The sequence below is a fragment of the Gorilla gorilla genome, chromosome 1 (genome assembly GCF_029281585.2).
Source record: "Gorilla gorilla gorilla isolate KB3781 chromosome 1, NHGRI_mGorGor1-v2.1_pri, whole genome shotgun sequence".
Lineage (NCBI taxonomy): Eukaryota > Metazoa > Chordata > Mammalia > Primates > Hominidae > Gorilla > Gorilla gorilla.
Genome location: NC_073224.2, coordinates 241,276,803 through 241,291,785, shown reverse-complemented (window position 1 = coordinate 241,291,785; position 14,983 = coordinate 241,276,803). Strand labels below are relative to the sequence as shown.

At 34.9% G+C, this 14,983-nt stretch overlaps 1 protein-coding gene across 4 annotated transcripts in view; it reads right to left on the bottom strand.

Annotated features, from left to right (window-relative positions):
• LOC129523959 (solute carrier family 35 member F5-like) overlaps positions 1-14,983 on the bottom strand; it is a 66,518-nt gene that overhangs the window by 45,557 nt on the left and 5,978 nt on the right. For all 4 annotated transcript variants that reach the window (XM_063703613.1, XM_063703611.1, XM_063703616.1 and 1 more), the window contains 5 exons: positions 12,609-12,696; positions 9,611-9,675; positions 7,427-7,531; positions 3,378-3,537; positions 1,098-1,188 (listed from right to left, as the gene is read on the bottom strand). In XM_063703613.1, coding sequence (XP_063559683.1) covers positions 1,098-1,188; positions 3,378-3,537; positions 7,427-7,531; positions 9,611-9,675; positions 12,609-12,696 — 509 coding nt within the window. The remainder of the gene's footprint in view (positions 1-1,097; positions 1,189-3,377; positions 3,538-7,426; positions 7,532-9,610; positions 9,676-12,608; positions 12,697-14,983) is intronic.

Below are 14,983 nucleotides of genomic sequence, written 5' to 3'. Positions count from 1 at the left end.
TTGCCCAGGCTGGAGCGCAGTGGCATGATCTTGGCTCACTGCAACCTCCGCCTCCCGGGTTCAAGTGATTCTCCTGCCTCAGCCTCCCAAGTAGCTGGGATTACAGGTGCCTGCCATCACACCCAGCTAATTTTTGTATTGTTAGTAGAGACGGGGTTTCACCATGCTGGCCAGGCTGGTCTCGAACTCCTAACATCAAGTGATCTGCCTGCCTCGGCCTCCCAAGTGCTGGGATTACAGGCGTGAGCCACTGTGCCTGGCTAAGACCTAGAGAAAAATAGGTTTAAAATTTTGATTATTGCTTGTACACATTATAAGCCTTTGGGTCTTGAAGTATTTCCCTCTTCAAATTATATTAGACTAAAACACACATACACACACACACACACGCACACACACACACACTTCTGTGACTTAGTAGTTGCAGTTAAAAGTTAAATGCCTACATATACTGAACTGTGTGATAAATGGCTATGCTCCATCTTTCAGTGCTGGGCAACAGCATACCTCTGTTCTTCCTGCTACATTCAGGAGCACTGAATAAACTCTTCCCTTCTAGGCTGCTGGCAGCAACATCCCAGATTCTCTTTTCTGTGGTGTTAGCATTGCCAATATTTATCACGAGAATCCCCACATCCATACTAGGCCTTCAGAGAAAAGGGATGGGATACCCACTCTGCTGAGTCCAGAGAGAGATGGCTAACTTTTACTGCAAACAGCATGATTCCTGTGCTGCTCATTCAGCACAGTGTGAAGGAGCCTGTGACAGGGTTTATCGCAGAAACTAAAATGCTTGTATGATAAAATGTGACTTACCAAAGAACATCTGGAACAGAATCAGCTCAAAAACTGGAGAACTACCTATGAAGATGATGCCCTTAACTTAGAAATTTAGGGAAAAAATGGAAAAGCTAAAAATGGAAATTATCTATTTCTTCGGTACTTTCTATATTTCTATGTAGTAAAGCACCTTGGGAGAGAAAGCATCAAGTATTATTTATGTTTGTATCCTTATAATTTAATCACATCTCAACTTTCATTAGGTTTGTTTTAATAACACACCTAAAATATCTATGAATAATAAATAGTTTCCTTACCTTTTGCATACACATGTCAGCTATTATGGACAGAGGTATTGTAAGGCTTAGTGCAAGTGTGCCTATCAATGATGAGGTAAGAAAGCAGCCCCTAAAAAAAAGAAAATATACATTTCTATATTTAAAAAATTAAACGACCAAAGAAAAACACTGAACAAAGACTTTCTATCCTATAATATAGGCCTGTGAGATCAGGAGCAAAGATAAGAGGCTAGGATGGATTGAAACATAAAATATAATAAAGTTATTAAGATGATTCTCAAAGTTTTTCTTCAAATATTAAAAATACAAATATATAAGTATAAAAAGCTCAAAATATTTTATGCTATTTTCAAGATCTGTTTGCAGATATTATTCAACTTTGGGTGTATAGCTTATATTTCATTAATTTTTTTAAAAAACTGTTGAACAGTTATTACAGTTTTGTGATGATTTGTAGATAACAAGGAAAACAGCATTATTAACATTGCAGGACAATACTTCACACATAGACTTTAAGGAAGTGATAAGCAAACATGTGATTCCGTCACCAGGCAAAAATATCTCACCTTCATGAACACTAAAATCATGTGTTACTCTTTTGATTTGGCTTGGCATAAAAAAAGAAAGACTTGAATATTCTTAAAAAATATTTTCTTGTTGTTTTCCATTTTTCTAACAATTGTCCTAACCAAAAGCTAAGTAAGCTCTTTATTTTCACCTTGAATTATCAATGTGGGTATGAAATTTTGAAATATCTATCTGCATACAATTTTGTTGAATTGAAAGAAAATATTACACCCAATGGAGACAGATGAGCCATTTATAAAGACTGATAATTTGGTCATATAAGGAGAAAATGAATTATAAGCCAAGATAAAACCATAATGTATATCGTTAGGACTACAAATCCATGGAAGTTATAGGCAAGTAAAATCTAGCTCAGTATATGTCAGAATTAATAATGCTGTCCTGCAATAAAAGGGGCTATCTCTCAATAAAGTGTCACTAGAAGTAATGAACAGAGGCTGAACAACGAGTCCTTATTGATGAGGTAAAGGAAACAAGTACTTGTGGTTCCCACTACTTAGCTGCTCTGTGAAAAGAGCATTCGGGGTCAAATACAGCATATGTTCTTGGATGTTTATCATGCAGAGTACTATAATAAAAAACCTGGGAGGTAGAATTATAAAGCCTGTTTGACTTAATCCAGCTGTTAAGGTGGATCCAATTTAGCTAAAGGCTAAAGCCTTTTGTCATCTGTTAATAGTTAAGGTTAAAAAAATCGAGTATCTAAAATGTACATAACTAAAGATAAAAAAATTAATGAGCAAATGGATTATGATTTTAAAGAATTTTAGATCAGCAAAGGAGTTTAGATAAGAACATAAATTACTACAATACAAAGTAAATCTTTAAGTATTACACAAAAGAGAGTGATATGGGGGATACCAAGAAAATAGGTATTTCTTAACTGGGCAGGGAGACACAGCACTATAGGCAGAGCATTAAGGAAGACTCCACAAAAAAGTCTATTTCTGTTGCAGTCTTTTGCAAGGGAAAACTAGTTAACAGTTTCAATGGGTATGTAATAAAATTCATTTTATTCACTTATGTTTTATTCATTCTATTCATTTCAAGTTTCTATTAAATAAAAATAGGACTAAGTATAAAGCTCTGTTATTTGAAAGGTCTCTCAAACTCCATACATGATACTGTCTTCAAACTATTTTAAGTTTATTATCGCATATCAGTATATTGGATATACAGCATATCAAAGTATGTTAACATCTCAAATCAATCACAGTTTAAGGTTTACATATCTGGCTCACCCATATGAAAGGTCCTGAAAATAAATAAAACAAGAACACCTATGAACAAGCAAACAGATATTCCAAAGCCTCTTAAATAAGCACCATCTCCTGGATTCTCAACTAGAACTCATGCACTCATACTTGGCACACATACCTCATATGTTTGGATATCCATTAGATAATGACTACTTTCATTTGCATAATACTCCACTTTCTAAAACATTTTTACAGATTTACACCATTCATATTCATTCTTTCATTCAACAAGTATTTATTGAGCTCCTTCTGTGGACAAGGTACTACTCTAGAATGGGCACACAGAAGTTAAAAAACAAAGTCCCTGCTCTAGTGGAGTTAAAGTATTCAGTTGTATGTGTGTTGCAGAATGGGGTGCACAGGAAGGCCCACCAGCAAACAACAAATATAAACGCTTAAAATATCCAAAAATTAATCAACTGATAATAATTGGAAAATAAACAGTACATACCACAACCACAGGAACTCTGAGAGTACTGTTCCAATAAGGCCATTAATGATAATGCACATTAATACTACTTTATTGGGAAACTCGAAGTCCTCAAATCCAGTATAATGAAGTAAAAAGAAACCTGGCCATAAGAGCAGCAGATTAAACAAACCTACAAAACCTGAACATGTATAAAAGAGACAAGAGTTAAAATTGATTTATTTCTATTTTCCAAGCTTATTAACTCTAAAATCAAAATTAGATTTTGCACAAAAGCACTCTGGGAGGTTTCCTTAGCTAAAACTTCTGTTGGTTTGTTTTTAAGTCAGTCCTGTGAATAGCTCAACACCATTAAAAAAAAAACTGTCTGAAGCAACTGGTGATCACTCAGTTCAACTATCCACATTGTATGGGAGCAACTACTATGGAATAAACCACTTAGGACAACTCAACAAGAAGGGTTGTTAACCTTAGCTACTGATAATATAGTGCCCTAGAACTTAAAAGAAATAACTTGTATGTATGTGTTTGTGTACTCAGCCTAAATTAATTTTGAGGAATTAGATGGTTTGCTCTCTGATTCAATTATTTATGTCCAAAACACTTGTGCTTTGCGAGCAATAATGGAAGAAGGTTCCAAAGGAGATAAAACTCTTGGTTCCTGCATTCCCAGACCTCTAACTAGTTAGTGAGAAAGTATGTACACACAAAGAGCTATTCAACGTATGAGCAAAGTACCACTGACTAGTTATTAAGGAAAGCCATCCCACATAGTGGTTAAGTGTGTACTCGGCAGTCTGACTGCCTGGGTCCAATCCCAGCTCTATATATCACTCAATAGTAGTGCAAGCCTTATACCTCTTTAAGCCTCAGTTTTCCAATCTATAAGCATAAAATAACATTTAATAATATTTAATTAGGTTTCTGGGAAGATTAGACAAAACACATACAATATAGCATAGTATCTGGCACATGGTAAGCACTTAATAAAAGTTAGCTAATATTATTACAGAAATTAAGTTTATATATGACTATATACAAGTAAAAGTAAAGAATATAAAGAAAAAAGATTACAATTCTATAATAAATTTTTTTGTACTTCCTATACAGTTTATGTCACAAATTTACTATATGATTTATGTAACTATACAGCTTTCTTAAAAGAAAATTAAATTACAGTAGGTATATAATTGATACTTACTATGTCACCTAAATAATAAACCAGTCATTAGGATGCCTAGTTAAATCTTAACAGGGCAGGAGCACCCACTCTCTGTCTGATGCTAAAGACTCACAGCCACCCCACTTCTGTGAAGGGGGGCAAATAAGTCTGCCTTTCCCAGCAAGTTCCCACCCTCCACTCCACCCCATCTTCTGCAGCTCATGACTAACTGATGGAGGCTTTACGAGGCCAGCCATCACGACTCAAGGCCCAGACATATTAGCTGCTCTCCCTCTGCTCCCCGCCTCAGTACCTGCAATGAATTGGGCCAAACCTCAGTTATACTTGTGCGCCACACGGTTCTTTCCCCTTCTCTATCTTGCTTCCTTCACTGCAAGTTTTTCCTTCAGTGAACTCCCCACAAAAAATCACCCACACAAATTCCCCATCTCATATCCTGTTTTAGGGAGCCCAACTATTATGGTTTGGCTCTGTGTCCCCACCCAAATCTCATCTTGACTTGTAATCCCCACGTGTCAGGGAGGGACCTGGTGGGAAGTGACTGGATCATGGGGGTGGTTTCCCCCATGCTGTTCCCATCATAGTGAGTTCTTACAAGATTTGATGGTTTTAAAGTGTTTGGCAGTTCCCCCTTCTCAAGTTCTCTCTCTCTTGCCAGTGTGTAAAACATGCCTTGCTTCCCCATCACCTTACGTCATGATTGTAAGTTTCCTGAGGCCTCCCCAGCCATGCAGAACTGTCAGTCAATTAAACCTCTTTTGTTTATAAATTACCCAGTCTCAGGTAGTTCTTTATAGCAGTGTGAAAACAGACTAATACACCAACTTACATCTATTGATTAAAAAAACAACAACAAAAGAACGCATATACAGCAAGGACACATGACCTAAAATGCTTAAATAACATTACAAAGTTGTTTTAATGAAACACCAAAATGTGGCATTACCAAGATCTAAATCTATTTTCTAGTCCCTGAAGTGCTGAGTCTATGAAATCCCACATAAATTAACATCCTTTGACCTAGAGACAAAAGTCCCAATGACCCCACCTATTCCCTCGACTGCCCAGAATCTGGCGCCACATGCCTTTCTGTTCTTCTTCCACAAAGCGAAGTTCCAGCACAATCATTCAGATCTACTCACTGCTCCCTGTTAAGCCTCTGCTCACACTCCCTTGCCTGAAGAGCCCCCAACATCCCAATCCTAACCTCTCCAAATCCTGTCTATTCTAAAGCCCAGGGCAGATCAATATTGCTTTACATATCACATCACATATGAACAGGACCAACACAAGCCACATGTCTATATGCACTCTCCCTAATATGAGTAAATTAAGCAATTTTTCTTGCAACTTGTCAATGTATAAATTTTTAAAAAGTACCACTGACCCAACCACCTACCTATAACACTAAAAAAACTAGCATTTTATTCCATTCCAAATAAAATTTTCTATGACTCTCAAATAAAATATCATTAAAATTATCTTTTCTTTTTTAAGAGACAGCATCTTACTCTGTTACCCAGGCTAGAGTGCAGAGACACAATCATAGCTCACTGCAGACTCGAACTCCTGGACTCAAGTGATTCTCCTGCCTCAGCCTCTCATGCAGCTGGGATTACAAACACATGTAACCAAACCTGGCTATTATGCTATATTTCTTGAATTCTATATTTAAAAAGAATTTAAGCAATCATTCAGCCTCATGGCTTTTCAAACATTTTATTTTTGTTAGTCTTTAGGTACAAGTATTTAATCTATTTTTAGTTTTAAAATAGTTTTAAAATAGTCTTTTTAAAAAAAATTAAATAGAAATGCAGTCTCCCTATGTTGCCCAGGCTGATCTTGAATCCCTGGCTTTAAGCAGTCCTCCTGCCTCAGCCTCTCAAAGTGCTGGGATCACAGGCGTGAGCCACAATGCCCAGCCATAAGAAAAATCTTTACTATAAATTAAATTCTAATGCAAAATGCTCAACAAAGTAGAGCTCTTCCACAGGTGAAGCAGCAAAGGAGTCCAAGAACTAGACCCCTGCATGCAACTGTATTTCCTTCCAACCATCCCAGAAGCCTACCTATTCCCTAAATCACAGTTTAGAGGCCATTCATCTAGTCCAATTTCCTCATATTTCAGATGCCTGTGAGATAAATAAAGTTACAACAGCTGGATTCCAGGTCTCCTGACTCCTTGTAAGCTGCACTTTGAACTCTTATCACGGAGCTTCTTTATCTATTTATATTCAGATATCTTTTGAAAGATTATCTTGTCAATGTGTTCTTCATCTGCAGTCCTACAGATATCGCAAGTTCTTTCCTGAACTGATGTCAGGCAAAGGAAAATTTATAAACCATATCCAGAAACTATAATTGGGTAATTTGAGAATGAATCTATGTTATAAAAGTGTCTGTGTCTTAAAGATAAAATGCAAATGAAAATCATTTAAATGGCCCACAATTTTTAATGTACATAAGTACATAGACTGCGACAGCATTAACATATAATTCAGGGGCAGTCTCCCCAGTCCTTTGCTAACTATTCAAAAATGGCAAAATGTAAAATACAGCAGGTAAACTCTCACATGCTTATAAGAGCATAAATCTGTCCTATCCATGAGATAAATATCTGACTTGCAGTCTGAAGACATCAATTTGAAAAAAGTGTTAGGAGTTTCTTTCTGTCTCACACTGAGGAGACGGGCACTCCCTCATAGGTGCACAACTATGCAGGATAAAGTAAGGAAAACATTGGGACTGGCCTTCATAATCTTTAAATGGTTTTAAAGAATCATACGGAAGGAAAAAAAAGGCTTCCCTATTCCCTCCAAAAAACAAAAGCAAAACCCTGTGTTAATCATTTAGAGTAAATAGCCTCCCAAGTTACATATATTCTTACCAAAGAACATTGGAATATCCAACTTGTCTTCTCTATCTACTTTTCTCTTAATCATAACAATATAGACAGCATAGAGCATGGCTCCAGCAAGAGACCAAATGGAACCTGTAAAAATGGACGTGATTTAAAGCAATCACTCATTAGCTCACTCAATATACGCTTAAAATCCAATAATGTGTCAGATAATATTGCAAGAATATACAAAAGTGAAAAGATATATAATGATATAAATCACCTTTATATTGATATAAAGATATATAATGAAAAGGTATAGCCTACCCCATCCAAGTCTTCTAGGAGTACAGGAAGGAGTTTAATGTGTTAACAAATAAATGCAAAAGCATTCACCTCAATGATCCGACCAAAACCTATACATATTATAATAATACAACTCCAAAGTAACACTTTGTTTTTAATTTAGAAATGCATGTTTCTTATTTTACCCTACATAAACAATCTTGACACCTGGCATTTTCCAACTTAACAAATGTTTTTTTCCATCACTAAGCTGTTGCTTGTATTGTCTTCCTTACCCCCATATACCATTCTTAATATGTATTGCACTACCACTCCCATCTTAAAGGCTCTGTTAAAGTTCCATTTCTTCCACAAAGCATCCTCTTTCTAATCGGCTGTATTTCTGTCCTGTCTTCTGTTTTAGACAATACTTACTATTGTCAAGTATGGTATTAGTTTAATCCCTAGTAGCTTCATTTTATAAATCTCATATTGTTCCAAATCAAGAACTCCTTGAAAACTGCAAACACATAATTTATACTTTTTAATGTTCCGAAATAGCTAACATAATACAGATCTCACAGTACATGAATAATAAATACTGATTCTCTTTATTAACTCTCAAAAACATTTAAACTTTTCTAAACAGCTAAATAATGTTCTGCCAAGTGGTCATATTCAATACTTTAATCAATTATTCAAAAGACGAATGTTTTATTACTTTTTTTTATTATTTTCAAACTTTTTTTAAAGCTAAGGAAAAGCCTGTCAACAAAATCTTGCATACACATGCACATACCAAATACATACATTGTTTTATATACACAAAGCTGCTCTGGGTGAGAAAGAGGTGAGGAGGTTCAAAGCACAGCTCACTGGGTAGTAGCTAGGAATAATTCAGAAAGCATTGTTCTATTCAATAAACCTCAAATATCTAAAGAAGTATTCAAAGAGAAATAATTAATCTAGGTTTATTTTTTATTATGAGGTCTCACTATGCTGCCCAGGCTGGTATTGAACTCCTGGCCTCAAGCGATCCTCCCACCTTGGCCTCCCAAAGCACTGGGATAACAGGCATGAGTCACCATGCTCAGCCCAGCTAGGTTCTGATTACTTTTGTTTTTGTTAAGTCTAAGCAATGGATCAAAATCTAAGTGTTCACCATAGCAGTAACTATGAATCAAGAATCAAGAGTAAATGACAATATTCGTGGGTGAAGATATGACAGCAACAGGAAATTTGTATAGCCTCAAAGTATCCCCCACAAGATGCTTATTACTTACAGTGGGAAATATTAGTAACTTTACACTGGAGTAGGGTGGTTAATTTTAACCACCTTAAAATTAACATTACCAGCAACAGGACAAATCAATATCATGTGCCTTTTGGTAGAATGCACTGATCAGGAAACAATATCACTTCCATTATATTCTTACCAAAAATGCACAACCTCAATTTAACCAAAGAAAATGTCAGACAAATGCAAATTGAGGAACATTCTACAAACCAACTAGGTGGTACCCTACAAAAGTGTCAAGGTCATAAAAGACAAGAAGACTGAGGAACACTTCTGCATTTAAAGGAAACTAAGGAAACACGACAATTAAATGCAATAAATGATCCTGGATCAGAAAAAGAACATTAGTGGAAAAAATGGCAAAATTTGAAAAGGCTTTATAGATAACAGTATCATAATCAACGTTAATTTCTGATTTTTATAACTGTATAATATTTATGTAAGTTGTTAACATTTGAAAAATCTGGGTGAAGGCTATGAGAATTCACTAAACTATTTACGCATTTTTTTATGTTATTTCCAAAGGAAAAGTTCAAAAAAAAAAACACCCTGCTAGGGCCTACCCTTCGTACGTTCATCTGTGCACATGAGCACGCACATGTATCTTTCTTGTTTACTCTAACAGAGAGAATCCAGAGTCAAGTACTTACCTATTGTACCTCTTCCAGCAGATTTTTCAGACCCTGACAGGTTTACCAGTACAACACCTCCAATGCTATGAGAATAACAGTCATTAATGATGAGCTAAAGAATTCTGAAAAGGCTAATCATAAAGATAAAAATTATTTATAAGTGATCAAGACTAATCTCAACTTTGGGTAAAACTATCAAATAATTTAGCAATTTCAATAATAATATCTAACAATATCAATATAATATAGTGTTATATTTGTATTAACTCATTTAATCCTCACAAAATGTACAATATTATACCTTATAAGGAAGTCTTATTACTGCCATTCCCATTTTACATGTGAAAGCTAATACATAAAGAGGTAAGGTAACTTGACCAAGATCACATAGCCGAGACTGAAATACAGGCAGTTTTACTCCAGAGTCCAGTGCTTTTATGCGCTATGCTATCCACTGTCTTTCAGTTAAGAATGAATTAACCAACTTGTCATCCCTTTCCAATCTTTCTTTTGGATTATACAAATATATCAAACCCATATAAATCCACCAATGGTACTACTCTTGCTTATTGGTAAAATCTAAATTAACAGTAAAACTATCCTTACGTGCTTAAACAATTTCACTAATCTCATGATTTTAGTGGATAAAAATAAGACTGAATTAAGGATGTAGAGATATCAGAGGTCATTCATAAACTCAATTGTTATTTTCTGGGCATCTAATATGGGCAAAGCACTGGGTTACAGAAGTGAACAATACAGATGTGGTTCCTGTCCTCAGGGAACTCTTTACATTGTCTATTTCTATGAATCTTATAAATTGTAACACGTTTTCAAGTAGATGAGATATTGCTAATTAAAAAAAAATTAGCCTAATTCTCTCACCCTGATGAGAAAGACCAGTGTGGCAGTGGGAGAGGAAGATGAAAGAAAATATGTATTCCCTTACGGAAAGATGTCATCAGAACTCAAGTGTAGTCCTTACATTAAATATGCAAACCCTTCAATTAAATCATCACAATTTTCTGTAATAATCACTGTTCATATTCAGATTCAGCTATTATTTATTGAGTATCCACAATATATTAGAAACCAGGGATTTTGTTTCCATTTAAATGATGATGATTATGATAATGGCTAAATATAGTGAGCACCTCCTGTTGTGTATCAGACATTGTTCCAAGCACTTTAGAACTTCTACTCATTTAATCCTCATAATAATCCTATGAGAGAAATCCTATTATTATCCCCAATATACAGATGAGAAAATTGGCACAGAAATGTAAGGAACTTGTTCAAGATCTCAAAACTAGTAATGATGGAGATGGGATTGGATTCCAAGTTGTTTGGCTTGAGGCCACACTCTTGTCTCTCAATTGATGAAATGAGATTTCTTTGCTTAGATTCCCTTCAAGATTGTTGCTATGTAAAATTCTTTTTATAGCCTCAGAAATTGAATCTCTTAGTAAAACGCCAATTCAAAACAAAATATTAAACAATGTTTAATACATAATTCTTAAGAACATATACTTACTCAAAAAATTTCTAAGTAACACTTTTTTTTTAAAGGTACAGATAGTAAATATTTTAGGCTTCTGGGCCACATGGTATTGCAATTCAGCTCTGCCTCTGTAGTGCTAAAATGGCCATAGACAATTTGCAAATAGATGAGAGTGGCTGTGTTCTAATACAATCTGATTTACAAAACCAGCAGCTGACCCAACATAGTTTGCCAACCTCTGTTCGTCTACCTACTTTAATGAGAAGAAGTAATGTACTCTGTCAAAATACTTACAAGTTCAATATTTTATATCCATTTCCTTCTTTATCAAGTCTTTATTAAGATACCACGAAGAAAAGTTATAAATTAGCACATATTTTAAATAAAGTTAAATAAAACCTCATTTACTTCTCCAATACAAACATATTTCCCTAATGCAAAAATTTGCTCGGCTTAAAACATTAGTAAACCATGTAAAAGAATAAATCCCTAGTGGCCATAAAGTCTAAATGATAAATTAGTTGGATCAACCAGCTGCCCATTGGAGCAACCGTGGTTAATTTACCCTTATAACTAAAAAAGAAAAACATTTAATATTAAGAGCTACCAGTCTTCTATGATTGCCCAATACCAGACACTTCATAGCTATTACCACTAAACTTTAAAACAAGGCTGCAAGGTAAAATAGATAATATCATTTTCTCAACTAGGAAACCCTTTCAGAGTTTAAGGAAACTGCCCCAGGGCAAACAGCAGAGCTCTTATTCAATCTCAGCTTTGATAACCAAGAAACACTACTCTCCATCAAATCATCCTGCTACCTTCTCTGATTTTGTTTCATAAAATAAGTTTTATTAAACCAACACATCTTTTTTCAATACTGTCTATGGGCAAAGCCCTATGCTAGGTCTTTGATGACACAAATATAAAACAAGGCTATGGCCTTCAAGTGTTTACAAACCAGTAGGGAAGACAAGACAAACATACACAAAGTTAAATTAAAATATTTAAGTATAGTTATCAGCAACACTCATATTATGCAGTAGTGCAAAACTGCCAAATGAATTATACAGAAAATAACTGAAACATCACCTGAGGCTTAGACAATTAGAGAAAACTGAATGTTAGCTTTCTAAGAGAAGTAGAAAAAGGAGAAATAAAAATCAAAACAAAGAGGGGAAATTGCCTTAAGAAAAAGAAATAGAAACTTGGGAGATTATGAGGATTAAGCTGCCACATTAAGTGTGAATGTCAGTCCAATACTTGATGAGTCTGCAGACACATGAATGGGAACCAAAGCAGCCTTGGGGTTTTCCCTCTGGTTACCCTACCCAGGAAGGTTTAGAAACCTAGTGCAGGATGTGACAGGGCTAAGTAGCATCATGTCCACTTAAAGCCTTATTTTATCCACATCTTTCTTTGCTCTTACAATACAAACTACCCTGGTGCCACTATCAGAAATTGTAATATTGTATTTTTAAGCAGAGTAAACTAGCTATCACACTACATGCTTACCTTAAAATTACAGCTAATAGTTTAGAAAGGGTAAATCTATCTCCACTCTTACTTGGAAATACTGCAGCAAGGATTAAGGTAAAAAGTCCTATGAGGAGAAAAGAATTTAAAAATGGTACATGAGTTTAAATACTGTCAACATTTTTACTACCAACTTCATTGTTTAAATAAGCAAATTATATACCTACCTTTCAAATTATTTTTGTCACTCTTAACTAAGAAAATGACTGCAGTTAAGTAATGACTAGACTGAAATGTTTAAAGTTCATGCATAAAATAGCCTCCAAACTAAACCATGTTTATTTCAACAGTACAGATCAAGTACAGTCCTATTTATTTTAAACTAATAGGAAACTTAAATCTTATTCAGAGTAACAAGCTGACATCATCATAATCAAGCCTGTGTCCCTAAAGTTACTTTTATAGCTTTAAAAATACTTTTGTCTTCCAGATTTGAAAGGTGATTTAATCTTAAAAATAAAACACCTATCATAGGGCAAATTATAGTTCTGAAATAAGCAATTAAATTTTAGCCAAAGGGTCTAGAAAAAGATCTCTGGAAAGGATGTGTGAAGGGAAAGGCAACTACAATACAAAAGGCCAGCCTATAAAACTGTAATATGTTGTTATATAAAAAATATTGTAAAGTATTTGAAGGAACATAAATAGCACAGGCTAAGGCATGAAACTACAGTCATGCTTAACAACAGGGATAAATATAGAGAAAATGTGTGTCGTTAGGCAATGTCATCCTTGTGCCACCATCATAGAGCATACTCACACAAACCTAAATGGTATAGCCTACTACACAGATAGGCTATATGCTATAAGCCTATTGCTTGTAGGCTACCAACTTGTATGGCATGCTACTGTATTGAATACTGTAGGCAACTGTAGCACAATGGTAAGTATTTGTGTATCCAAACATATTTAAACATAGAAAAGGTACAGTAAAAATACAGTATTATAATCTTATGGGACCACCATCGTATATGCAGTCTGTTGTAGACTAAAACATCATAAGCAGCACCTGACTGTATACAGATTAAAAGGCAGTTATAATAGACTAATGTATATTAGAACTAATGTAAGAAGCTATAACAAGATTAAAATGTTGTACATGTACACATATATATACCAGAAATACATACACTGATTTATAATGCAGATTTTTAAAGACAAATTTCTTACTGGTAGTTGAAGATAAAATATTAACTATAGCAACTTGTGTGTCTGAAAGTGCTTCTTGATATGACAAATTTGCCAAAAACCACTAAAGAAAAAGAAAACCAAAGTGAACCCTAATGAAAGACATGTTTACATCTGTCATTACAATTCAGAATTCCCTTTTTTGTTCTCCTCCTAAATACCGTTCTCACAAGATGTTTTAAAAGCTGCTTTGTATTGAAAAAATCACAGGCTCCCAAAAAAGACAAACATTTATAATCAGACCTAAGACCATGCTACCCAATTGCCCTTAAAATTTAACAATAGTTGGTTAACAATTAGCATTCAGGTTTTTTTAATGAGTAAAATCAAGTATCAAATCAATTTAAAAATTTGCTTTATCTAGGCTGCATGTAGTGGCTCATGCCTGTAATCCCAGTACTTTGGGAGGCTGAGGTGGGTGGATTGCTTGAGCCCAGAAAGACCAGCCTGGGCAACACAGTGAAACCCCATTTCTACAAAAAAAAATACAAAAATTAGCCAGGCATGGTAATGCACACCTGTAATCCCAGCTACTCAGGAGGCTGAGGTGGGAGGATTACTTGAGCCTGGGAGGTTGAGGCTGCAGTGAGGCATAACTCCCTCACTGCACTTCAGCCTAGGTGACAGAGAGACCATTTCTCAAAAAAAAAAAAAATTGCTTTATCTAAGTACTGCTGACACTCTGTTAAGTTTATCTAAATCATATTTAAATTTGAGAAAATTCTCCAACATTAGAATATATACAGATGAATACAGCATAATGAGAAATCTATTAAACCAGATGATGTGCATGGATATGGATGGACCTAGCTAGCTAGCTGGATTGAAAAATAAAAGGCTATATTCACTTTGGAAATTTAGAAATGTCCTATGAAAATGATAATTTATTGATTAATTGTGATTGCTTTTCTGAATCTCAGTTTGGAGACACAACCCAAAGAGTTCTCATAACTTTGGATACAGTGAAGGAAGTTTTCCAGCTATCAGGACTTTTTTTAAAAAATTCTTTCTTCTCTTCCACTTATCTAGGTTAGGATGGAGAATAAGAAATAATACTTTTTTTGATGACGGTTGGCAGGATGTGTGTGTGTCCAAAGTTCAGTAATTTTCACTGATAATTCATCCATTTTTTGTGGATAACACTTTTTTACTATCTGAAACAATGC